Here is a 24169-nt window from a genome sequence, read left to right on the forward strand (position 1 = left end):
GGATTGGCGCCTGCGCACAAGAGCCTTATTGTGTGACGCCTACAGACCGGCGGCGCTTCCGTACTGTCTCCGGTGGAGTGTATGGTTCTCTCCAAATATGCAGAGACAGAAACGTGCAGTATTTTTAAGGGGATGCCGTTCAACTCATTATTCCCAAAGGCACATATAAACAGTGGCTTCCATATTGAACTCCAGCAGAAAAACTGCAGGGGGAAGAGAGGAAACCTAGTTTACCGTGCTGCCGTCCACTTCGCCGTAGCCGAGCAACTGTTTCCAAGGCAACCACGCCGTCAACAACGCTGAGCAACCCCGAGATAATTAGAAGGCCTGTTTTATTTTCTTCCCAAGAGAGGACTGCTAAGAAGAGGTCAAAGGGAAATTAGGTAAAGGAGAGAAACCTTAGTTCTGTGAGAAGACAAGAGTAGGAAAGGAAAGGGGAAACCCCGTGAAGATAGAGACAGATACTCGTATAGTGAGAAAAAAGTTGATTATTTTTAAGGAGTCATTTTGGTGGCCATGGATACAACTTGCTTTTCTGAGAGCATTTATAACCTCATACCCGTTGACTCGAAGGAGCCTCCCCAGCCTCCTAGGTATGTGGGTAAGCAAAGATTATCACTTGAAACAAGAATAAGGATTAATTATGCTATTTCAGGATTGACCATCATATGACGTTGAAAAAGAAACAACATACATTTTTGTCTCAGTGACGTACTCTTGGGTGTCAGCTTCTTAAGGAAGTGGCTGCAAAATCTAGGTATTTCGCGTCTCACAATTCACAGAGAGGGCCATCCGTGATGAGAGAGGACCATTTTATTATGTTAGCCGCCTGTTAATTGTTTTGTAATTAGATAAATTGTTCATACATGATGGGGTATACAAAATGGCCTGAAATTTTTTGTTGCTGTTGAAAAGAGAAAATCATTTATATTATCCTGTGTTAGGATACTTGTTATTTGGTTTCAGGAGTTCATTGTTTTACTTCTGACTACACTACCACTCCCTCTCTAAAGGGATGGTAGTTATTTATTTCTGAGATTATTGTCAAAAATAAATTCTTGTTTGTTCTGAAGCTCAGTCTTTTATTGGTAAAACAAAATAGATTAAGTTCTAAGGTCTTTTCTGGATCTGATAATTGGATAGAAGGAAGAGTAGATGGATGGAGGCCCAAAAATATGTAATTGAGTTAAAATTCTTACATAGGTGTTAGGACCCTTTAAATTCCCCACATTTCAAAACGTTACCCCAAAGTAAATATCTCAGTTAATCTCCTGTGTAGTGGTTTAAAACTTATGTAAATCTATGAGAGAAAAGAAGGTAACTCGTGCAGAAAATCTCATTCCTCCTAGTACTCGAATATTTGCTGGGTTTTTTTGTTTTGTTTTGTTTTGTTTTGTTTTACCCTTCTTCTTTTGCTGATGCAAGTCAAAAGCACATTGAAAGAGCACTAGCCTAAACAGCAGGCTCTGAAAAGAATTGGTTTGGGAATCATGAATAAATTTTCAAATTAAATGATTCAGATAATCTTTACTTTTCCTTTCAGATCTAATGGCCAGTTATTTTTACTAGTAATTACTTGGGGTGCACGACATAAACAAGTGGGCACATCCTTCCATTTTAAGCCTGAGTATCTGGTTTTAACAAGAGTAGTACCCGTATTATTTTCTATTAGCTTCTCAAACTCTAGTTGAGAATGGAAAGAGGAATGTAAAGTAAAATGTGATGGAGTTGCAGGGTTTATGAGGAGGATTCAAATTAACTATTGCTGAATGAATTTTTGGTCAAAAATTCCTGTATGTTGTACTAGATAAAGCTCCTCCTTTCTGTAACCACTGGTAGATTGTATTTTCTATAGAGTAGTGAATTTGAATGTTAAGACATTTTATGAGATAGGTGTTTTGTTCACCGGTAAATTAAAAAGATGCCCCTTTACTGCATCTAAGTAATTTTTTCAAGAAATTTCATAGGAACAATCTTTATTCATTTGGCAAGCAATAACTGAGCCGCTATTATGTGTATAACATTGCCCTTGGAGAATGTTTTTGGGAAATGTTGCAAGTGACAGCAAAAACTCCTTGGTTGACTCTGAAGGTGTAAGTAGGAAAAAGGAACTCATGGTAAAGGGAATAGAAGACATCCAAATGCAGTGCCAAAGAACTCTCTCTGTTAGAGTGAGACTATCTACAACAACTTCCACTGTCTGCAACAACCCTGAGAAGGTTTTAATTTGATAATTAAACCACCAGTAAATCAAACCACCAATATATAAACCACCAATATATAAAAACAGAACATGATAACACATTTAACACATTCCTCTCACCACACTAACATTTACTTGCCCTGACCCAATCCCCTTACTAATAATAAGAATTAATCATAAGAAAGAAATGTATTAACCTACAAGACTTATTTGCATTACTGAGTTACAAACCCAGCTTCAAGGAAACTCACTGCAGCTCTTTGCAAAATTAGCAAGATGACTGTCCAGCTTTCACAAAGAGGTGGATTCCTCAGCAACTAACTGCATGTGATCGCCCACACCTCAGAGGTTACAGTCTCCTTGGGACACTGAAGTATAAACATTAATATGTTTATATATAGTATATATATACTATATATATATAGTATGCAGTTTATACTGCAGACTAACAATAAAATCATATATTATTGGAAACCCTAATGAGAGATGCAGGTAACAAAATGAGAACTTAGAAAATGGATGTATGTAATGAAAGTGGGGTGAAGGGCATCCTCTTGCAGTTGAACTTAATGAGCTGGGACTCAAGATATAACAGTGTTAAAGTCAATGAGAAGCCATGAATCCATTTTCAAAATTTCAGTGGCTCATGATGCATGAGATGGTTTCCAAGCTGCTCACCAAATTTGTCACCCTTCTATTGATGGTTCCAGTTACTTAATGTCTCTGATCATTCTGTCTTTCCCTTTTGTTTAAAGTAATATTCCAGGTGTGTACCGAACAGCCCATGGTACCATTATCTCTTTCCTTGCAATGCAGTACTTTTCTTAATACACTCATTAGCATTTTGACATTCATTTCCCCACCGTTGCCTCACATTGAAATTTCCACATGAATTATGACCACGGTTGGTCTCTACCATCCTATAATTAATGTAACTGTTTTTGATCTAAACTCGTTGTCTATGAAAATAGTTTTGAACTTTGAATCTTTCATACACTCTCTCAACGATCCCTCCCAGCTTTGTGTCATTTGCAAATCTAATAAGTATGTCTTTTCTATCTCCATCTGTCATTGAACAGGGCAAGTACTTTGGTTACTAAACACCTCTTTCTAGGCTGAGAGCAATACTGGTTTTGAGGGTTCAGTGAGTCATCCATATGCATCCATTAATCTATTCATATTTCTCTACCTTATCACTAAGGATAAGAGGCTTTGCTAACATAAAGATGTATATTATGTCTAAGGTATTTTCCTGATTTATGAGTCAAATAATCTTAAAAAAAATTATGTTCATTTCAATGACCTGAAACTCCAAATGGCTCATTTAATCATTGCTCCTCTACAAGTTTTTAGATGCTCTCCAAAATTGACATCAGGCTCACCATTGTGGGGTTTCTGGATGCATGCTTTTTAAAAATGGGAATATTTAATGTGTGAGCACCGACTAGTTGGCTGTTTTTTTTTTTTTTTTTTTAAGGCTTTCTGGTTTTCACTGATGTTAATTAACTGTGACATGTAGTCAGAATTTCATTTTCAGAGCTCCTCATTCTTCTTGGACTATCTTTCATTTTATTCAATTTCCATACTGTTAAGTCTGTATCTTTGGAGGCTTTGTAACATCTCTTTGTTTAAAATCTAGTTATATATCTAACTTTGCTAAGCAATCTTGACTATTATGAAATCTTAGATGACGGGGTCATTTTCTTCTGAGATTCTTATCTACTTTGCTGACAATTTGTAGCCAATAATTCAATTGGGTAAAGCAGTAGTCCTTTAAAATGAACTTATATTCAAAGAATGTAAAAAATATTCCAAAGTCTTTATTTTTAGTATAATGAAATTTTATGTTAAAATTCCCATTGTTACCATATATGGTCTCAGAGTTTTATGACCAGTGTTAGAAATTGTTTATTCAGATTTTTAATTTGGCTGTCCAGTCTCTGCAGACTTCCATAATAATAACACTTTTCTTCATCTCTTGTAAAGAAAAGAAAGTAAACTTTACATGTACTAATATGTAAAGAGATTATATTAAGTTATATTTCATACATAGATAGAACTATAGAAAACTGAATTTATTTGGAAAATGGATTGAGGGGATAGAGGAAAACTAGATTTTTATTCATTTTTTAAAATTGAGATATAATTGGCATATACCATTATATTAGTTTCATCATTTTTTTCTATTTTTGTAGTTTGGAAAAGTAAAAAATTATTCAAATAGAATAAAACGTATTGTTTTGTGTAACAAATGGCTAAGCTTTCAGTTCACAAAATAATGTACTGAATCACAAGATTGAAAATTAAAAAGGTGAAAGTATACACACTTTTCTTACCATAAGGAAAGCTATTTTATTAATCAAGAGATAATATCTGCCAGTTCCAATTTGCATATGAAATTTATGGTACAAGTTTGAATTGAACATTATTTTCTGAAGGTATCTAATAAACTCATTCAGTTTAGACCATAATTGATCCCTAGCCATTGAATTCAAGATTGAGGAAAGGTCCCTAAAAGCAAGAAGTAATTCAATGTTTCTCCAAACAAATTTATCCACATTAAGTAAGAAGAAGATAATACGAGTTGTTAAAAGTGGTATAGCTGAACTTCTGCTTCCAATCAAGGATGGAATTTACCCTCTCACCTTAAACAACTAAAACACTAGGGGGGAAAAGTGTAAAACAGTAGTTTTCAGACAATGGACAATAGGCAGCACAGAGCAGTCATCTCTAAGAGAAGAGAAACAAGCCTCACAATTGCCCAACATTCTTCCTAGAGAGTTTCCAGACCAAAGTCCAGGAAAGAGGAATTGAAACAAGACCCAGCAGTCCCTTGAGTTAAAGGAGACAGAGTTCAGAGTCTGGGGAGGTCAAGGCATGTAGAATTCACAGCACAGAGACACAGAGTACCAGAGAGGAGATGACTGGAGAGAGAGAAAAAGAGAGAGAGAGTGTGTGCTATAGAAATATGCAAGAAGATTTTTCTGAAGTCTTTGGTTAACAGTACATGTATGTAATGAAACCACGGAGGCCAGAGAAATAACCAACAGAAGGTAGTAGAGCCAGATAAAGTTCAAATTCCCACCAGCCAGAGTGGAAACACCTAAGGCATAGGGCATTGAGTAGTGCACTCAATAGTATATTGCCTCAGTAGTGGGGCCAAATTAGAACTAGACTCAAAGCTCTTCTGGACCCAGAAATATAATGCATAGCCAAAAGAAAAATCAGTCAATACAAACAGACAAAGAAATGACATCAATGCGAGAATTGGTAGACAAAAGCATTAAAACTATTTTAAATATTTTCTATGTATTCAAGAAGGTAGAGGAAAACATGAGAAAGATACAAAGAGAAATGGAAGGATAAAAAAAAAAAGACCAAAATCTAACTTCTAGACATAAAGGGTACCACTTCTAAAATGAAAATGGTCTACTGAATGGTATTAACAGTAGCTAAAACACTGAAGAAAATACTGAATTTGAAAACATAGTAATAGAACAATACAAAATGAAAGAAAAAAACTGAAAAGGAAAACAGTGAATCAGAGAGTTGTAGACAAACATCAAGGAGCCTAACATAAGCATAATTAGAATTGCAGAAGGAGAGGAGAGAGATGGGTAAACAGAAAACATATTTGAATAATGGCCAAAATTTTGACAAAGTTAATGAAATTTTCAAATCCACAAACCCAAGAACCACAATGAGCTCCAAGCAGAAAGAAGAAAAAGAAGGAAAAGAAGGAGGAGGAGAAGACCATACCAAGAGATATTACAATCAAATTTCTTAAAACCAGTAATAAAGAGAAAAACCTTAAAAGCAGCCAAAGAAAAAAAGAAACATCATATACAGAAGAAGAAGAAAGATAGCAAATATCTCATCAGAAACAATAGAAGCCAGAAGTTACAAAGTCCTCAATGCACAAGAAAGGGTATAAGTTGGAAATTTGGATTTACACAATGAAATAAAAAACACTGGAAATGGTAAATATACAGTAAATATTAGAAATTATTTTTTTTCTCTTTAAATTTATTTAAAATATAGTTAGCTTTTTACAGGGAAATAATCACAATGAATTATGGGTTCTATAACACATTGAAATAAAATATATTACAACACTGGGACAAAGGTGGGGGAGGGGTAAGTGCAAATATTCTTTTGTACGGTTCTTATACTGTATGTGACATGGTACAATGTTACTTGAAGGTAGGCTTTGGTAAGTTAAACATGTATATTGTAAACTTTAGAACATCCACAAAATAAAGTCAAACAAAAATAAAAAATAAGGCAAAATAAAAAGAGGAAGAATGAACAAAGGGGTACGTAGAAAACAAATAGCAATATAGAAAATTTAAACACAAATATATTTTTTAAATTACATCAGATATTCATTGTCTAACTACACTTCATGTCTGTCTCTGAATGAATATAGACTTATATATATTTAAAAAGTGTATCTTTTCTTAAACTTAAAATCACTTTTACTGGAAATACGAATGCTACAATTTTTTTTTAAATTTTAGGTACATATCCATTTTTAAGACATCTGTAAAAGATAACCTGCAAAAACATAAAGCTGCAATGAAGACTATGGGACCACCAAAAGTTGAAGTACCTTCTCCAAAGGATTTCCTGAAGAAACATTCAAAGGAAAAAACTCTACCACCCAGTAGGTTTTATCACTCTTTCTAATGTTAAAAGTGTTAACAGATCATTTAACTAGAATTATCTTACTGCCAATGAATATTAAATGTTCACAGGTGATAAGTTTGTCTCATATTTAACAGAATCTGAAATTCTAGGAGGAAGTAGAAGTAGAGAATGTAGTGGAAAAAGAAGGTGGAGAATACTAAGTTGTCCCCAAAATAGACTTTCCCTGTGATGGTGCAGGCTTCTGAAGTACGTCTTGGTCTATCCAATAAAGCCCTACCTCCCGCCCCACATGCCTCACCATCTTAGTCCCTAGCCAGATGATTTCAGTAACAAATAACAATTTTCTTGAGTTTGAAACCCCAGTGAGAAGATTGCCTGGCATCTAAACTGTGTCTGGTCTTTTCTGCAAGAGATGAGACTCACAACTGTTATACCAGTTGAAGCAACTATCAGGCATGGGCTTTATCTCTCCCAGATCTCTAAGACCATTAGGACAGTAAATGAGTCAGGTGTAATGGAGGAGCCTTCACAGATGAGTGGGAGACAAAGCCAGCTTCTTGGGCATGTGTGCAGTCACACAGGGCTGTGTGCTTAGAAGCTTGGTTTAATGCTCTGCTTTTGCCCTCTTGAAACTCTTAATTTTTGGTCAAGGAGCTCCACGTTGTCATCTTGTACTAGGCCTTGCAAATGATGTAATTAATCATGGTCATAGAATATATAGATATTAGGAAGATTAGGAAGAAGGCTATCTGGAAAATGGACAGGTATGTATGCATGGAAGCAGCTTCTTCCCATCCTGGGTGTGTCTTTCCTGATGTTTTAGGACAATAGAGAGGAGAGGGAAATTAGTCTCTCTCTTTTGCAAAGTTAGTCTTTTTATGTTGCCTGCCATCAAGGAAATAATACAACATCTCAAGCCCAGCTAGGGTGTTCCTTTTGACAAAAGTGAAACTACTTCTCCTTATGGCAATATTTTATATCCCACAATCCTCTCTCATAACCCATAATGCCATGACAAAGGATGAGGATATTATCAGGAAAGATGGAAAAAGCACATCTAAAAATACAATATTCTTGCACAAATTCATGTCTTTCAAAAGTCTCTCTTGTATCTTTCTCAAGGGGAGTTTTGGTATTTTGTGACCCACAACCACTTGAGAACACTGGAAAATCTTAAAATGGAATTAGTTTATTTCAGTGATATTACTTCGGTTTTCACGTATCCTCTCTAGAGTTAAATACATTACATAACAACTACCAAACTATATAAATCCTAAATATCAAATAAGGAAAAAGGGAAGTCTATCTCTTCCCTTATATAACAGGACAAAACAAACACAAAATTATATTGGCCTTATGAATAATCAAGAAGGTCGGTTGTTGCAAGAGTTCAATCCAACGAATTAAAGGTAATATGGACCAAGGCTGCTTCGAGTCTCTTTTTGAATATTCTTTCATTTTGAACACAATAGTTTTGAAGACAGAAATTTGCTAGCGCACTGAACAATACTTAACAGATACATGAATATTTCTCTAAATTCAATTGGTAAAACATCTGCGTGACAGCAAGGCTGTGTTGACATTGCCATTTTGATATAACCTTGAGAAAACCATTTGGTTTTCAGATTTATTATCACAACTATCAAATACCTTGTGAAAAGAAATCCTCATCCCATTTTCCAAGCCTCGCCCCATTGCCAACCCCTATACCTGGGATGAGAGAAAAGATGATGTTTAAATAGATGTAACATAAAGTAAAGACGGGGCTGGCTCTAGGCACCATCCAGTGAATAACCAAAACCAACCAAGGGTTGTAATTTACTCTACTTACTCACCTAAGAATGAATTATCAGTCTTTCTAAACTGTTTCCTCATTTTCTAAGAATTCAGCTTTACCTCTTATATACATTTCTAAAGCTACAGATTTCCTTATATTACATGTGCATGCACTTTCAATTCATAATTAAATTGGGCTTCTTAATATTTTCAATGTGAACATCTAGAGGATAGATAACTCTAGTTTTTCAGGCAAACAGATTTTGCAAACCTCATTTGGTTGAGTGTATCTGGTAGAAGGAAGCTATTTGGGTTGTAACAACGAGTCCTTATTCTCTGCTCCAGGCTTTATAGGAACTCCAAATTCAATTTCTAACAATGCTCACAACATCTCATTAATACGTTAAATCGGAAGATACTATTTTGGTAGATCAGAAACAGTAAACAATTTCACATATAGTTCAAGCAAATATATACATTATATTCTACATATTAAATTTTATTTTTTCTTTTCCCCCTATAATGTAAACTCCATGAGAACAGGGACTTTGTCTCTTGTTCATTGCTGTATCTGCAGTTCCTAGAGCATTAATTGGGGACATAGTATTTCTCAACAAAAACATATTGCATGAATTAATGAATAAGTAAATATTCAAAAACTCCTTTATAATATTTCTGGGTGTGTAGAATTGATATCAGTAGTGTTGACTTGCTAGGGCTGCCATAACAAAGTATCACAGACTAACTGAGTAGCTTAAACAGAAATGTGTTTGGTACTGGTGTTAGGGCTTCACATATGGATATTGGGAGGGACACAATTCAGCCCATAACAAGAGGTTAATCCAGTCCTCAGACATTTAATAATAAGTATCATTTTTCCTGCTAATAAAAGATAGATAGGGGCACCTGGGTGGCTCAGTCGATTAAGCATCTGCCTTCGGCTCAGGTCATGGTCCCAGGGTCCTGGGATCAAGCCCCGCATCGGGCTCCCTGCTCGGTGGGAAGCCTGCTTCTCCCTCTCCCACTCCCCCTGCTTGTGTTTCCTCTCTCACTGTCTCTCTCTCTGTCAAATAAATAAAATAAAATCTTAAAAAAAAAGTTACATAAACTCATAAAAAGTTCAAACAGTGCAGAAATGAATAAAGGCAAAGTACCTAGGATTGTGTGGAGTTAAGATTTGGGTAAGGTTTTGTTAAGATGGCTGTTGCCTTCAGTTTTTGGAAATAAATTGTAATTATTTTACATTTTAGCATTCTGACAAACCATTTTGATGTGGCTCTATCAAAATAGATGAGTACGGATGGTCAGCTTGAAGAAGCTGTGTAAAAATGGCCAGTCTCATCTGCTGCTAATGAAGAGAATGTGGTAGAGAGAAATAAATGAGATCAATTCTGGATAGTAGTAATTTTAGGAAGTGAGATGCAATCAGGGAGGAGTGAACTGGAAACTTCAACTGTGTTGGTAATTTGTATTCATTAAGCTGCATGTTGGGGACAAAGCTATTACATGATCTTCATACCTTATAATAAGAGTTCTAGTGAAAAAATTCCATAATTCTTGGACTTTCACCAAGTTTGACTTATTGGTGACTTTACAGTAACTTTCCTCTGAAGAAACAATTACCAGTAATATTGCTAGTACTCAGAAAAGAGTAAAGTTTCTTTGAATTTTTTTCAGTGAAAAAGCTAAACATTTATTGTTGATATCTTTATAAGATAATACTTTCACAATAGCTAGTATAAATATACTAGTTAGCTAACATATGATTGGGGTGCTTATCTTCTTCCCTTAGACTTATATACTCTTCTTCAACATATTAATTGATTATTTTGTGCTTAATTTTTGGCATTTATGATTACTGATTTACCCCTAAATATTTGAATATATTATTAATAAAACTCTAATATACTACTGGTAAAATATCTAGATATTATAAGTAGTACTGAATAGCAATGTTTATAATTTAATATTAACAAGAAAATGTTATGTTTAACAGAAAAAAGCTTTGATCGGAATGAGCCCAAAAAGCCTCCTGTGCCACTGAGGACTGATCATCCAGTCATGGGACTACAGAGTGAAAAAAATTTTATAAATACAAATGCAGCCAATGTCATTATAGGAGTGGCTAGAAAGCCTAAGCCAATTTATGTTGACAAAAGAACTGGAGACAAGCATGATCTTGAAACCTCAGGACTAGTTCCAAAATACATCAATAAAAAGGTAGCCTTGTGATGTATTAATGAGACCTAAAATGCAAATAATTTAAGTATGGTGTTCACAGTGATTATCCGTATTATTATTAATAGTGCTCTCACAGGGCAAATTATTCCTCTGCAATCTGTGTTTGGTCCACATCTAATGTGATGAAGTTATGGAGAATTTGGAATGAATAACACCATGTAGTCCAGTAGAGGAAAGCTCTAATTGTTTCCCCTAATTTCAATTATTAATATATTTAACAATTATAGCAAACATTCTCCAAAAGATGTTAATTTTTAGTGTGGTGGACATTTCATGAACAGCATAGGCATGACTAAGAGTCATTACTAAGAAATAACCTTTCAGAAAGTCCTAAGATTTAGTCATTAGGTTGCAGTATCTTGGTAAGAGAATGAGGAAAAATGAAGAGGAAAATAATTTTAGAGCCATCCATCCTATCAATGTAGTATAAATAATTCACATTACAATTTCAACTTGAATGTGTTTGGAATAAAGCAGACCTTGAAAGTACTGTACAATAAGCTAGTCCTTTTGGGACCTTCATCTCTATCTGAAAAGGTGCTTATCAGATAGGCATACAATTTCATTGTTGAAAATTATAGGAGCTTCAGTTTGTTTAAATATAGAAGATCTTTAAAATTTAAAAAGCTTACAAAAATACCTATATAAAACCTATTTTGCTTTGTACTTTGTATACTTACAGAGTATAAAACTGCTAGGAACACATATAGTAAAATATGAATGCAAAATCCTAAAGAATAATAATCCATAATAATAAACTGTGGCAAAAAAGAAAGGAAGGACAGAAGGAAGAAAGAAAGGAAGAGGAAAAACAGAAATTGCAATAGTGATGTATGAGGGGTTTGCATCAAGGTAGTCCAGTGATCTACCATGATGAATCCAGTGCCTGTTCAAAATCAAAACGGGAATCTCCAGGCTGTTGTCAGAGTACACCACTTACTCTCTGTGGAAACTCGTCACTCAATAAGCTAAGACACTTTTGGGAGACCTTAGCAAGTATCTAGGGGTTGGCAGCACATGGCAATAAAGTTATTTCAGGCTTCTCTGAATACTTCCTCCTGTGTCCTGAAGGCTGCTCATAGCCCTTGTCCCATAGGGGATGAAAAACAGAAATTTCACTTTAAAACAACTTCCAATCCATTATTTGTCCACTATGATGTGGAAACCCTTCTCCTTTGCCAACACTGTGCCCCTTCTTCTGGCTGCCTTCTGCCTAAGCTGTCCACTTCAGTACATTTTCTGCCCTGAACAGAAAATTGAGAGTATTCATCATGGAGACAGAAAAAGATTCAGTTAGTCTTCCTGTGCTCGTTTACCAAGCATGCAAACACTCTGCACCTCTTACACTCTTGGTGTTGCTGGCCAGGCATTCAGGGTTCATGAAGGACTTTCTCAACTTACTCTCCACTGATCAGAGTTAAGTTTTTAAAACCCAGAGCGCCTGAGTGGCTCAGTCAGTTGGGCAACTGCCTTCGGCTCTGGTCATAATCTCAGGGTTCTGGGATTGAGCTCACATACCGCTCCCTGATCAGCCAGGAATCTGCTTCTTCCTCTGTCCTTCCCCTGCTCATTCTCTTTCTCTCTCTCAAATGAATAAATAAAATCTTTAAAAATGTATAAGGCCCATGTGAAGGAAATTATAAAGTTTTAAAAAAGATAAAACCTATTAATGGTGAGTGAGAGATCAAGTCTTTAAAGGGCAATGCCATTTTTATAAAAGTGAGTGAACCTCATGTTTTAGTTTCACATAAAATATGGTATGCCCATTTGTGCCATGGGAAACCATCTGTGAAAACAAACTGAAGCACTGATGATTGCCTGAGGTCCACGGCAATGGGCGTGAGACATCATTTCAAATTCTGACTCCACCACTTAACTCTGTGATCTTTCACACATTATTAGATTTATCACAGGTTTGTAGTGAGGATTAAATGATATAAAATCTATCAAGGACTTGACATGATATCTGGCACCCAATAAAAGTTCAATAGAGAGTGGGTAGTATTAATTATTAACATTAAGAGTATGCATTAGCCCTCAGTGATCTAGCATGTGGGAATATTTCAGATCACTGAAGCTTTTACCCATGTGCGAGATAGTTCTTTTTCCTAAAATGTATTACGTTATTCCCTCTATTAAACAGAATATGCCAAATATAAATTTAATCTCTTTGCAATGACTCAGAATCATCATTATGAGCATCAGTAACTACTTAGCTGTAATGAGGTTTTGCCCTCAGTGTTTCCTGAAGTCAATTGGACTGTTTACCACTGCACTAACTTACCAGAATTCTGTGCTCTTAGAATTTATTTGTAGAGTGTTTTGCAACTTGCTGGAACACATTTATAGCTAGGATTTCAAACTGTCCCTTTTTTCAGCCGGGATAGGTTAAGTGATGCTTTGGTAACAAATAACCCCTGATTTCAGTAGCTAAAAGCAACTAGGTTTTATTGTTTGCTTATTGCTCCATGTCCATTAAGTGTTGGAAGTTCTGCTTCTTGTCCTCATTCCAAGACACAGGCAATCCCAAATATTTCCCATCATTATACTAAACAGAAAAAGAACATGGCAAGTCATCCATTAACTCTTGAGGCTTCTACCCAAAAGGGACAGAGGTTACTTCCACTCTCTTTGGGCAAGTCAGGTCACATGATCACATCTTACTTCAAGGGGATCAGGAAAGTGTTGTCCCATCAATTGCCTACAAGGAGAAGAACCAGAATGTTTATGAATAATTGTAATGACTATCATACCTATTGACAGCTTCTTCCTCAGAGAGTTTTTCACTGACCTCCTTATTTATCTAAAATATTTCTTCCCCCTTACTATTCTTTGTTTCAGTTTGGAGCACTGATACATATATTACTTTATACTCTATTTTTGGTGAGTTGCTCTCACTATAGAATGCACATTCCATAAGGACAGAAACTTGCCTTTCTTATTCACTAGTATACCTGGCATCAAGTAAATTCTCAAATAATTTTTTGAAAAACAAACAAGGAGTAGTTCTGTTCTGTACACAGTGGTATCAAGCATAGTTACTAGTCTGAAAAAAATCACAGCGGATTGCTTCACTGTCTATCCTTGTAAGCAGCCCAGGAGCCTTCAAAATGGATTTGGCATTCCAAAAACAACCTTAGGGTCCCAAGTCAGTTTTTACTTAAAGCAGATGTGCATTGTGTATTTGTTTTTACAACACTTTAGAAGCATTTATCTTCTTTTATATAACAAGAACTTGCAAAAGGGACCTCAAGATATTCAAGATATTTAAAGGTAAAAGCTGAAGCACCTAAAAGAAATAAAGAAAAACCAACTCTTAGAGGTAAAACAAGGACTGAGTCATCAGCCAGGAACAGGTGCTGGAAACATTCAGAAGAGAAAAAACAAGTAGCCACAATAACAATTCAGATGGTTTTAAAAGATGAGAATCAACTAGTTCCCAATGGGAAAAGAAAAAAAAAAAAAACCTTGAATTTTTGTCAGTTTACCATGTTTGGAGCAAAGGCTGTGCTCAAAAAATATCTGTAACATTTCTTTGTCTCTCAGTCATTAGTTGATGTGTATACATATGTAAGATTGCATTCAGGATATTGATTTTTTTTTTTCTGAAAAATCCTTTTAAGGATTATGGTGTCACACCAGAATATATATGTAAGCGAAATGAGGAAGTAAAGAAAGCCCAAGAAGAATATGATAATTATATCCAGGAAAACCTTAGGAAAGCAGCTATGAAAAGGCTCCCCGATGAAGAAAGGGAGGCGGTTCTGCAGGTAAGCGTTCTGTAATTTATATTCATATGTAGTACTTTCGAACATCTCTGAAAGAAAGGTCCATCATCAATGAATATTAAAGCCTGCACCTTGACTTTGAAATCAGAACACACTCTTTGGGTTACAGTGAGGATTATGAGCAGCACTCTGACTCTTTGGGGAGAGCAAAAGTTGTAATTAGGAATTACTGAATCATATTTTGTTTCCAATTTTGTGAGATTCTGTTTTTTCCTGGGGTAGTTAGTGTTGTAAGGAGGCCCACCTTCTCCTTCAGTGAACATGCATAAGTAAAGCCAAAAGGTGTTTTTATTTTCATTGTCATGTCCCTGAATTTTTCAAAAATAATATCCATAAAATAGATATTTTTCACTAGATGGAGCTCTAGAATAATTGAAACTGCTCCTAGACCAACTTTTTTTTTTCTTTTCTATAAGCCAAATGTCCAAATTTTAAACTAACCATGTGTTAGGTTTTTTATGTATTTTCCATATTTTGAATAAACTAGGCATAAAGATATATGACCTTATGTGTTTAATGCAAGACTTTTATCTGAAGCATTTAAAATATCTTTAGAGAGTATTTATTAAGCACCTAATTGTACTCTTCTATAGTCATGATATTGTTATAGGTAAAAATAGTACTTTATTCTCGTTATTTTGAAAGATTTCTACAAAGTCATTTCTAGCAACCTTTTAAAAACAGGAAAAAAAATTTTTTCCACATTAACTTCTGTTGAAAATGGATTTGTATGCTGCTATAAATTCTTAACATTTTATTAATGTCATAATCATTAGTAAACATTTACTAAATTACTGTTTTGCATTAAGTATCATGCTAAGCCTCAAAGATATTAAAAAGGGCATAAGATAAAATTCTACTATAGATAATGTAATATAATGGAGGAGAGGTGATATGTATATATGTACATATGTAAATATATGTGTGTTGTGTGTATGTAGAGATCATAAGTTTTATCAGGTTCTAAGACAGAGCATCCACTGAAGGATGTAGCTGGGCCTTAAACTGCACAGTAAGAGGGTCTTCTGGACAGCAGAAGTGACCTAAGGGCAAAGACTGTGTCTCTTTGTTGACAGCAGTCTCCTTTGTGCCTAACTCAGTGCCCAGTATAAACACAGAGGTTTAATATTGGTGTGCTGGAAAGAAGAAAGGAAGAAGGTAGGCAAGAAGGCTGGCAGACATGGAGGTGGGACTTTGGATGTCATTTTCAGAGTACTGGTTTGTGGTCCATTCTCTCTTTCTCTTTCTCTTTCTCTCTTGCTTTCTCTTTCTCCTTCTCCCACCCCATCTCTCTCTGGTTGGATTCTACCATGTATAGAAAGTACAAGCTTTTGTGAAAGCCAGGTTTTTATATCTAAAAACACCAATGGATAGATCATCCAGACAGAAAATCAATAAGGAAACCTCAGCCTTAAACAACACATTAGACCAGATGGACTTAACAGATAGATACAGAACATTCCATCCAAACCCAGAATACACATTCTTCACAAGTGTATATGGAACATTCTCCAGGATAGATTGTATGTTAAGCCACAAAACAAGTCTCAATAAATTTAAAAAATTGAAATCATATCAAGCATCTTTTCCAACCATAATGGTATAAAACTAGAAATCAGTTACAAGAAGAAAACTGGAAAAATCACAAACATATGGAGATTAAACAATATGCTAATGAACAACTAATGGCTCAATGAAGAAATCAAAGGAGAATTCAAAAACTACTTTGGGGGTACCTGGGTGGCTCAGTCAGTTAAGTGTCTGACTCTTGATTTTGGCTCGGGTCATGATCTCAGGGTCGTGGGGTCAAGCCCTATGTCAGGCTCCCCGCTCAGTACAGTCTGCTTGAGATTCTCTCTTTCCCTCTCCCTTGCCCCTCCCCTGCTTGCACATTCTCTCCCTAAATAAATAAATAAATAAATAAAATCTTAAAAAAAAACAACTTTCAAATGAAAATAGAAATACAACCAAAATCTATGGGATGACAGTTTAAGAGGGGATTTTGTAACAATAAAAATTTAAAATAAACCATCTAACTTTATACCTAAGGGAACTAGAAAAAGAAGAACAAAAGAAGCCTAAAGTTCTAGAAGGAAGGAAATAATAAAGATCAGAGAGCAAATAAATGAAATGGAAACTAAAAAGACTAGAAAAGATCAATGAAAGTAAGAGCTGGTTCTCTAAAAAGATAAACTAAATTAACCTTTAGCTAGACTCACTAAGAAAAAAAGAGAGAGGGTTTAAGTAAAATCAGAAATGAAAGAGAAAAAGTTACAACTGAACATAGGAATACAAATGATCATAAAAGAATACTATGGACAGTTCTATGCCAACATTTTGGACAATCTAGAAGACATGGATAAATTCCTAGAAACATACAATCTTCCAAGACTGAATCATGAAGAAGTAGAAAATTGGCATAGACCAAGTACTAGTAAGTAGATGTAATCAGTAATCAGAAAACTCCCAACAAATAAAAGTTCAGGGCCAGATGGCTTCACTGATGAATTCTACCAAATATTCAAAGATTTAACATCTATCCTTCTCAAACCCTTCCAAAAAATTGAACATGAAGGAATGCTTCCAAACTCATTTTACAAGGCCAGCATTACTCTGATACAAAAACCAGTCAAGGACACCATATACACCCACAAATCATAGGCCATAAATATCCCTGTTGAACATACATACAAAGATCCTCAACAAAATATTAGCAGATCAATTTCAACAATACATTAAATGTATCATTTACCATGATCAAGTGGGATTTATTCCAGGGATGAAAAAACGGTTCAATATCCATAAATCAATCAATATTGATATACCATAGTAATAAAATGAAGGATAAAAACCATATGATTATCTCAGGAGATGCAGCAAAAGCATTCGACAAAATTCAAAATCAGTTTGATGATTAAATCAACATAATAAAGGCTGTCTATGGCAAGCCCACAGCTAACATCATGCTGAACAGTGAAAAACTGAGAACTTTTCCTTTAAGATCAGGAACAAGACAAGGATGCTCACTCTCACCACTTTCATTCAACATAGTATTGGAAGTGCTAGACAGAGCAATTAGGCAGGGAAAAGAAATAAAAGCCATTCAAACTGGGAAAGAAGTAAAACTCACTATTTGTGGATGACATGATTTTATATATAAAGACTCCACCAAACATCTCTTAGAACTAGTAAACGAATTTAGTAAAGTTGCATGTCACAAAATCAATACATAAAAATCTGTTGTGTTTTTATACACTAACCACAAACTATCAGAAACAGAAATTAAGAAAATAATTCCATTTATAATTGCAACAAAAAGAATAAAATACCTAGGAATAAATTTAACCAAGGAGGTGAAAGATCTGTGCACCGAAAACTTAGAAGACATTGATGAAAGAAATTGAAGAAGGCAAACTAAATTGAAAGATATCTCATGTTCATGGATTGAAAGAATTAATATTGTTAAAATGTCCGTATTACTCAAAGCAATCTACAGATTCAATGCAATCCCTATCAAAATTTCAATGGCATTTTTCACAGAAATGTAACAAACAATCCTAAAACTTGTGTAGCACCACAAAAAATCCCAAATAGCCAAATCAATCTTGAGAAAGAAGAACAAAGTTGAAGGCATCACCCTCCCTGATTTCAAACTATATTACTAAGATACAGTAATTAAAAAAATAGTGTGGTAATGGCATAAAAACACATAGATCAAAGGAACAGAATAGAGAGCCCCAAAATAAACCCATGCATATATGGTCAATTAATTTATGACAAAAGAGGCAAGAATATACAAAAGAAAAGAAGAGTCTTTTCAAAAAGGGTGTTGGGAAAACTGGACAACCACATGCAAAAGAATGAAACTGGACCATTATCTTACACCATATGCAAAATTAACTCAAGATCGATTAAAAACTTGAATGTAGAATGAAGCCATAAAACTCCTAGAAGAAAACATAGGTGGCAAACTCCTTGATATCAGTCTTGGCAATGTTTTTTTTGGATCTGACTGTTAAAGGCAAGGATGACAAAAGCAAAAATGGACAGCTGGGACTACATTAAACTAGAAAGCTTCTGCAAAGGGAAGGAAACCATCAACAAAATGAAAAGGCAACCTCCTGAAGGGGAGAAGATATTTGCAAATCATATATCTGATAAGAGGTTAATATCCAAAATATATAATATATGTATCCAAAATATAAAATATATAAAGAACTCATACAATTCAACACCACTACCACAACAAAACACCCCCAAACAATCCAATTAAAAAATGGGCAGAGGATCTGAATAGATATTTTCCCAAAGGAGAGATAGAGATGGCCAACTGACACATGAAAAGATGCTCAAATTAAAACCACAATGAAATACCACCTCACACCTGTCAGAATGGCTATTATCAAAAAGATAATAAAAAATAAGTGTTGGTGATGATGTAAAGAAAAGGGAACCCTTGCAGCCACTATGGAAAACAGTATGGAGGTTCCTCAAAAATTAAAAATAGAACTACCATATGATCCAGTGATTCCACTTCTGGGTATTTATCCAAAGAGAATGAAGATATTAATTTGAATCTATATATGTCCCCCCACGTTCACTGCAGCATTATTTTCAATAGCCAAGATATGGAAGCAACCTAAGTGCCCATTGATGTACGAATGGGTGAGGAAGATGTGGCATATCTGTGTGTGTGTATGTTATGCTAAGTGAAATAAGTCACACAGAAAAAGACGTACTATATGATTTCACTTATACGTGGAATCTAAAAAACAAAACAAACAAAACAAAACTCATAAACACAGAGAACAGAGTGGTGGTTGCCAGAGGGGAATGAGGTTGAAGGTGGGTGAAGTGGGTGAAGGTAATCAAGAGATACAAACTTCCACTTATAAAAAAAGTCTGAGGATATAATGTGCACCATGGTGACTATAGTCAGTAATATTGTATCACATATTTGAAAGTGGCTAAAAGAGTGAATCTTAAAAGTCTTCATCACAAGAAAAAAATATTTTGTATCTTTGTACAGTGACATGGTAACTAGACTCATGCTGATTATTTCACAATGTATACAAATATCAAATCATTATGTTGTACGCCTGAAACTGATATAATGTTATATTATACTTAAAAAACAAACAAACAAAAAAACAGGAAAAGAGAGGAAGAACTTCCCTCAGAAGGAAAAGGCTCTTCTGTCCTGTGTCTTTTTAGCTTAGTGGATAAGCAGCCCTCAGTTGCCTAATATGGTCACTGCGGATTTGACAGGACAATAGCAGACCCTTCCTTACATGCCTTATTAGCCAGGTAATATAGCTGCCGTGGTAACAGAGCCACCAGCTCTGCTCCTGAGAAGTCCTGAGTCATGTTTCCCTCCATGATTAAGAGTTGCACACGGCACTATGACAACATAGTTGTATGTGCCCGAATAGGCCACATCCTGCTCATTCTTCATAAAATAACAGTCTCATTATACTTAGAGGATTATCCAGTCTAATCATTCCACACTTCTCCTTTGACATATGAGGATATAAAATGCAAATATGTTAAATTTTGTTCATTTATCTATTCATTCACTTGAACAGGCACTGTACCCAGCCCAGGGGGATACTATTGTGAGCAAGACAAATGCACTCTTTACTGTCAGTACACTTAGAGTTTGGTTTACATTTGCCCTTACCCTTGTCACAAAATTATCAAGGAGCCAAACAGGGACGAAAACCCACATCGGCCAAGTCGTAGGCCAGGGCTTCCCCTGCGACATGGTTCACACGTGCATAGGAAGTAACAAAAGGAAGCTCTGTCAGTCAGAGATCCAGCAGGAAATACAAGGCACCACCAACCAGGATTCTGAAGCGCATTTATGAAGAACTATTTACAGAAGGAAAGCAGGGCTACAGGAGCCAACAAAAAACTCTGTAGCACCCCAGGACTAAGGACAGCGGGAATCCATCACCACCCTAGGCTAGAAGGGCAGAGGCAAGGAACAGTGTTACCAGAGCCTGGTAAGATCTGGAGCCTGGAAGAGGGCTCACTGCACAGTGTTGCCCTTACACACACGTGAGCCAGAACTAGGGTCCAGGTAACGTCAAGGGAGAGGAAGAAGAAATGCCCCAACCTCTCTCTCCTCCCACCAGTGCCGAGCTCAGAGGCTGGAAGCCTAAAGCGGGGCGGGGGGGGGGGGGGGGGGGTGAGGGGGAGACACAACGAGAAGGAGGAGCATGGCACTGAAGGCACTTCCTATTTATTTTATGACTGCTTCTCCCTATCTGAAGCTTTTCCCAAACTAACAATAATAAAAAAAAATAAAATAGAAGAGAGAGAGGTCAATTAAGAAAAAAAGAAAATCACTATTCCTGCAATGAATAAAAGATTTTTTAGATGAAATAACAAAAATAAGTCTTAAAAACAGCAGAGAGGCTATGTCAATAGAATATATTAGTTACATTTAGTTCCCATCCCTGCCTGTTGACTTGGATCCAAAGGTTTTTGTACACACTGGAAGATAAAGCAAACTATCCTTTAAAAGATAAAGGCTACAGAGAAAAAGTGTAGCTGCTGTGACCACAAGTAATGTGGAAATATCACTCAAGTAGCTATGAAAAACCTTTGATATTTGAAAGTGTATAAATGCATAGATTTCCTCTCTGCAGTAGGCACCCCTGTGGAGCACTGTGGAAACATAGTTCTCATTTCATAATGAAAGGCTATGAAAAAAGAATTCTTCTGAGGACATCTTTTTGGAATACATCTCATACACCATGAAGAACTGTGCTAACCCATCCCTCTCTTTTTAAAATGTAACCTGGATATTTTCCCTCTTTCTTTTCCTTTCCTTAAATCTTTCATCTGGTCTCACTCAATAAGGGCTCAAAACTATTGCCCTTTTCCCCGGTCAACCTGGTCTGTACAATGTGCTCTATCCCTATCATCATTTTTACCTAAGCATGGAAATAAACCACTGAAATGTTATTATCCCCCAAAAGCTTCTACAAAATGAAATTTGTACTATGAAGGCTTATTATGAAGATGTTATTATGTAAGAAACTTCTAATCTTCTCTTACACCTAAATATATAGCCATAGATTTCAAGGACCATATTTTCAAGGCAATATTTTAAATTCTACTTTCAGTTTGACTTTTTGTTTTTGTGTAAATAAAGTGATTTGTGTACCCATAGTGAATAACAGAAAGTGTTAATTTTGCAAAAATTCATAGCTCAAATTCGATTAGAGGTTTCAGCCCATTTTGTCAATGAAACCCTCTAGTGCACTGTGATAAGAAATGGGGATTAGCAGATGAAAATAACCTTTATTACTCCTTAGAGATCCCTAATTTTGAATTTGTCAGCTTCTGAGAATATAAAACATTAACTACATTACTGAATTAGCATGCATTTACATTTAATGACATCTCAGTCATTTCTGGTATACATTAATGGGATGTATAGACCCCTTGACTATATGAAGAGTTCTTTCTAATATATTGAAAAATACTTAAAGGATCATCTCTTGTTACATTGAATTTTGGCATTTTGTACAATTCCATTTGGTCAAATATAAGCAAATGTGCCATGCAAGTCCAAATTAGGTCTTTTGATGAATGGGGATAATGGTTCAAAACTAAAATCCTAAAGAAAAAAACTAAATTTTTTATAAGAAATAATTTCCTATTCAAAAATATGTCTTGCTTGCGGGGGGGGCGGGGGGGGGCATCGATTCTCACTTGTTTTTACCAAAGCATTTGCTATGAGCTTAGTTTCATACTACTTGTAACTCTGCATATGCATATTTAATGGCAAAAACAAGTAACAGTAACATAACAGAGCAAATAAATACTCCCTCTGGGAACTGAGCACACAATCTAGGACAGGATTTGGCCTCTGCACAATATTTCCTGTTACTGTAGCCAAGTACTCAATAAATACATATCGTTTTGTAAAGTTATTTTCATCAGTTTCCTTTACCTATTTACATTTCTCTTCACCAGTACACTATATATATTTTTTAACCATTTATGTTACTTTTGCAGTTACCTTAGTATTTAGAGTTCTCATTCCCATTTACAGGGGCTGAAGAAGAACTGGGAAGAGGTGCATAAGGAGTTTCAGTCTCTCTTGGTGTTCAGTGACTCCATCCCAAAGAAGATCCGCAAGCAGAAGCTGGAAGAAGAGATGAAGCAACTGGAACATGACATCAGCATCATCGAAAAGCACAAAATTATTTATATTGCCAATAAGTAATAATGGATTTTTAAAAAATATAGTCATTTTAACATAGGGGAAAAAATGAAACTTTGCTTTTCAACGAGGAAAACACTATTAAGAGAATAAAAATAGTTTTTACCAAAATGCTGGGGCAATGATTAAAGGGTAATCAAATTATTCTACCCATGTGAGAGAAACTTTTGTTTTTACCAGCATTAGGATTTCCACGTATAAGCAGAAGTTTGATGTGGCGTGTTCCAGTTTGTAAGGTGATCCATTATTTTTACGTACTTGTTTCACAGAAATATTAATTTCCGGGTGCTGAAGAATAAAGTCAGCACTCGGAACTTCAGATTTTTTCTATACTGCATGAAACAAAGAGCACAACATTAAAAACTGTGAAGTATTTTGAATTGGACATAGTGGCATATGCTTTCTTCCTACTCCAGTGCTTTCTAAACATTGCTTAAGATTCCCACACATTCAACAGCATGCAATCTCTGATAACCTCTGTCATTTGCAGCTCTTCCCAACTGCAAATACCGTCAGTGTCTGTAATGCTAGCTATGCCAAAGAGGAAGGAAATGAAGAGGTAACATAAAATCAAGAAGACAACTTAGAAAATGCATCACTGAGCATAATCAAAGAGAACAGCCTTCTTCTGGGCATATAAACTTTTAAAAACTTTGCTACTCAAAGTGCTTTATTCCATAATTCACTATAGGTGTTTCACTAAAATGGGATGTTCCTTTTTCTTTTTTTGTTCCTATGTATCTATTTGGTGAATTCTAAAGTTTCCTTTTGTATGATTAATTATTAAGCAATAAGTTTATGCGAGTAGAGCTGTCTTCAACTCAAAATAAGTATATAAGGAGAGTCTAAAAGGAAAGAATTCTTGTATGAAATTTTAAATTAGAGAAATTCAGTAGAACATGAAATACAAAATATCAGAGCAATAACAATGTCTGCTGCTTACACTGATTTTTATCTTATGGATGATGGAAAAAATGGCATTTTTTTAGCTTTTTCAGAAACAGAATTTGAGAGCATTGTAGAAAATCTTACTTTAATTAAATAAAAATGGTTATATACAAATATTTTTGAAAACTCACGTTAAACTTTTTTTCACATCTTTTTATGAACCTCATTTCTGTATTTATTACCTTAGAGCAGATATAAAACTAAAGCTAGTGATTATCCAGAATGGTTGCTTGCTATTTAGGATAGGCGAATAGTTGTAACAATAAACCCAGAATGTATAATAATAACATAATAGAAACTCATATCTTGCTCACATAACAGTAC

General features: G+C 35.3%; 1 protein-coding gene and 1 long non-coding RNA gene across 4 annotated transcripts in view; one reads left to right on the forward strand and one right to left on the reverse strand.

Moving 5' to 3' along the window:
- The first annotated feature begins 31 nt into the window (after window positions 1–31).
- Window positions 32–23959, forward strand: ENKUR (enkurin, TRPC channel interacting protein). Of its 3 annotated transcripts, none has more exons than XM_035029495.1 (5): window positions 32–593; window positions 6724–6869; window positions 10626–10849; window positions 14494–14640; window positions 22727–23959. In XM_035029495.1, the coding sequence occupies exons 1-5, from the start codon at window positions 517–519 to the stop codon at window positions 22898–22900; spliced, it is 768 nt and encodes a 255-aa protein (XP_034885386.1). In that variant the 5' UTR covers window positions 32–516; the 3' UTR covers window positions 22901–23959. The 3 variants fall into 3 exon arrangements, with proteins under 3 accessions (XP_034885386.1, XP_034885387.1, XP_034885388.1); XM_035029496.1 differs by having other exon boundaries at window positions 32–383; XM_035029497.1 differs by lacking the exon at window positions 32–593 and adding an exon at window positions 6129–6183.
- LOC118026584 overlaps window positions 8989–24169 on the reverse strand; it is a 90126-nt gene continuing 74945 nt past the window's right edge. Inside the window, exons 3-5 of the long non-coding RNA XR_004683625.1 lie at window positions 22694–22840; window positions 13535–13571; window positions 8989–9047 (exon numbers count right to left, since the gene is read on the reverse strand). This is a non-coding gene — a long non-coding RNA (uncharacterized LOC118026584). The remainder of the gene's footprint in view (window positions 9048–13534; window positions 13572–22693; window positions 22841–24169) is intronic.

Source organism: Mirounga leonina, unplaced genomic scaffold, assembly GCF_011800145.1.
Source record: "Mirounga leonina isolate KUSES-001 unplaced genomic scaffold, KU_Mleo_1.0 Mir_242, whole genome shotgun sequence".
NCBI classification, from domain to species: Eukaryota; Metazoa; Chordata; class Mammalia; order Carnivora; family Phocidae; genus Mirounga; species Mirounga leonina.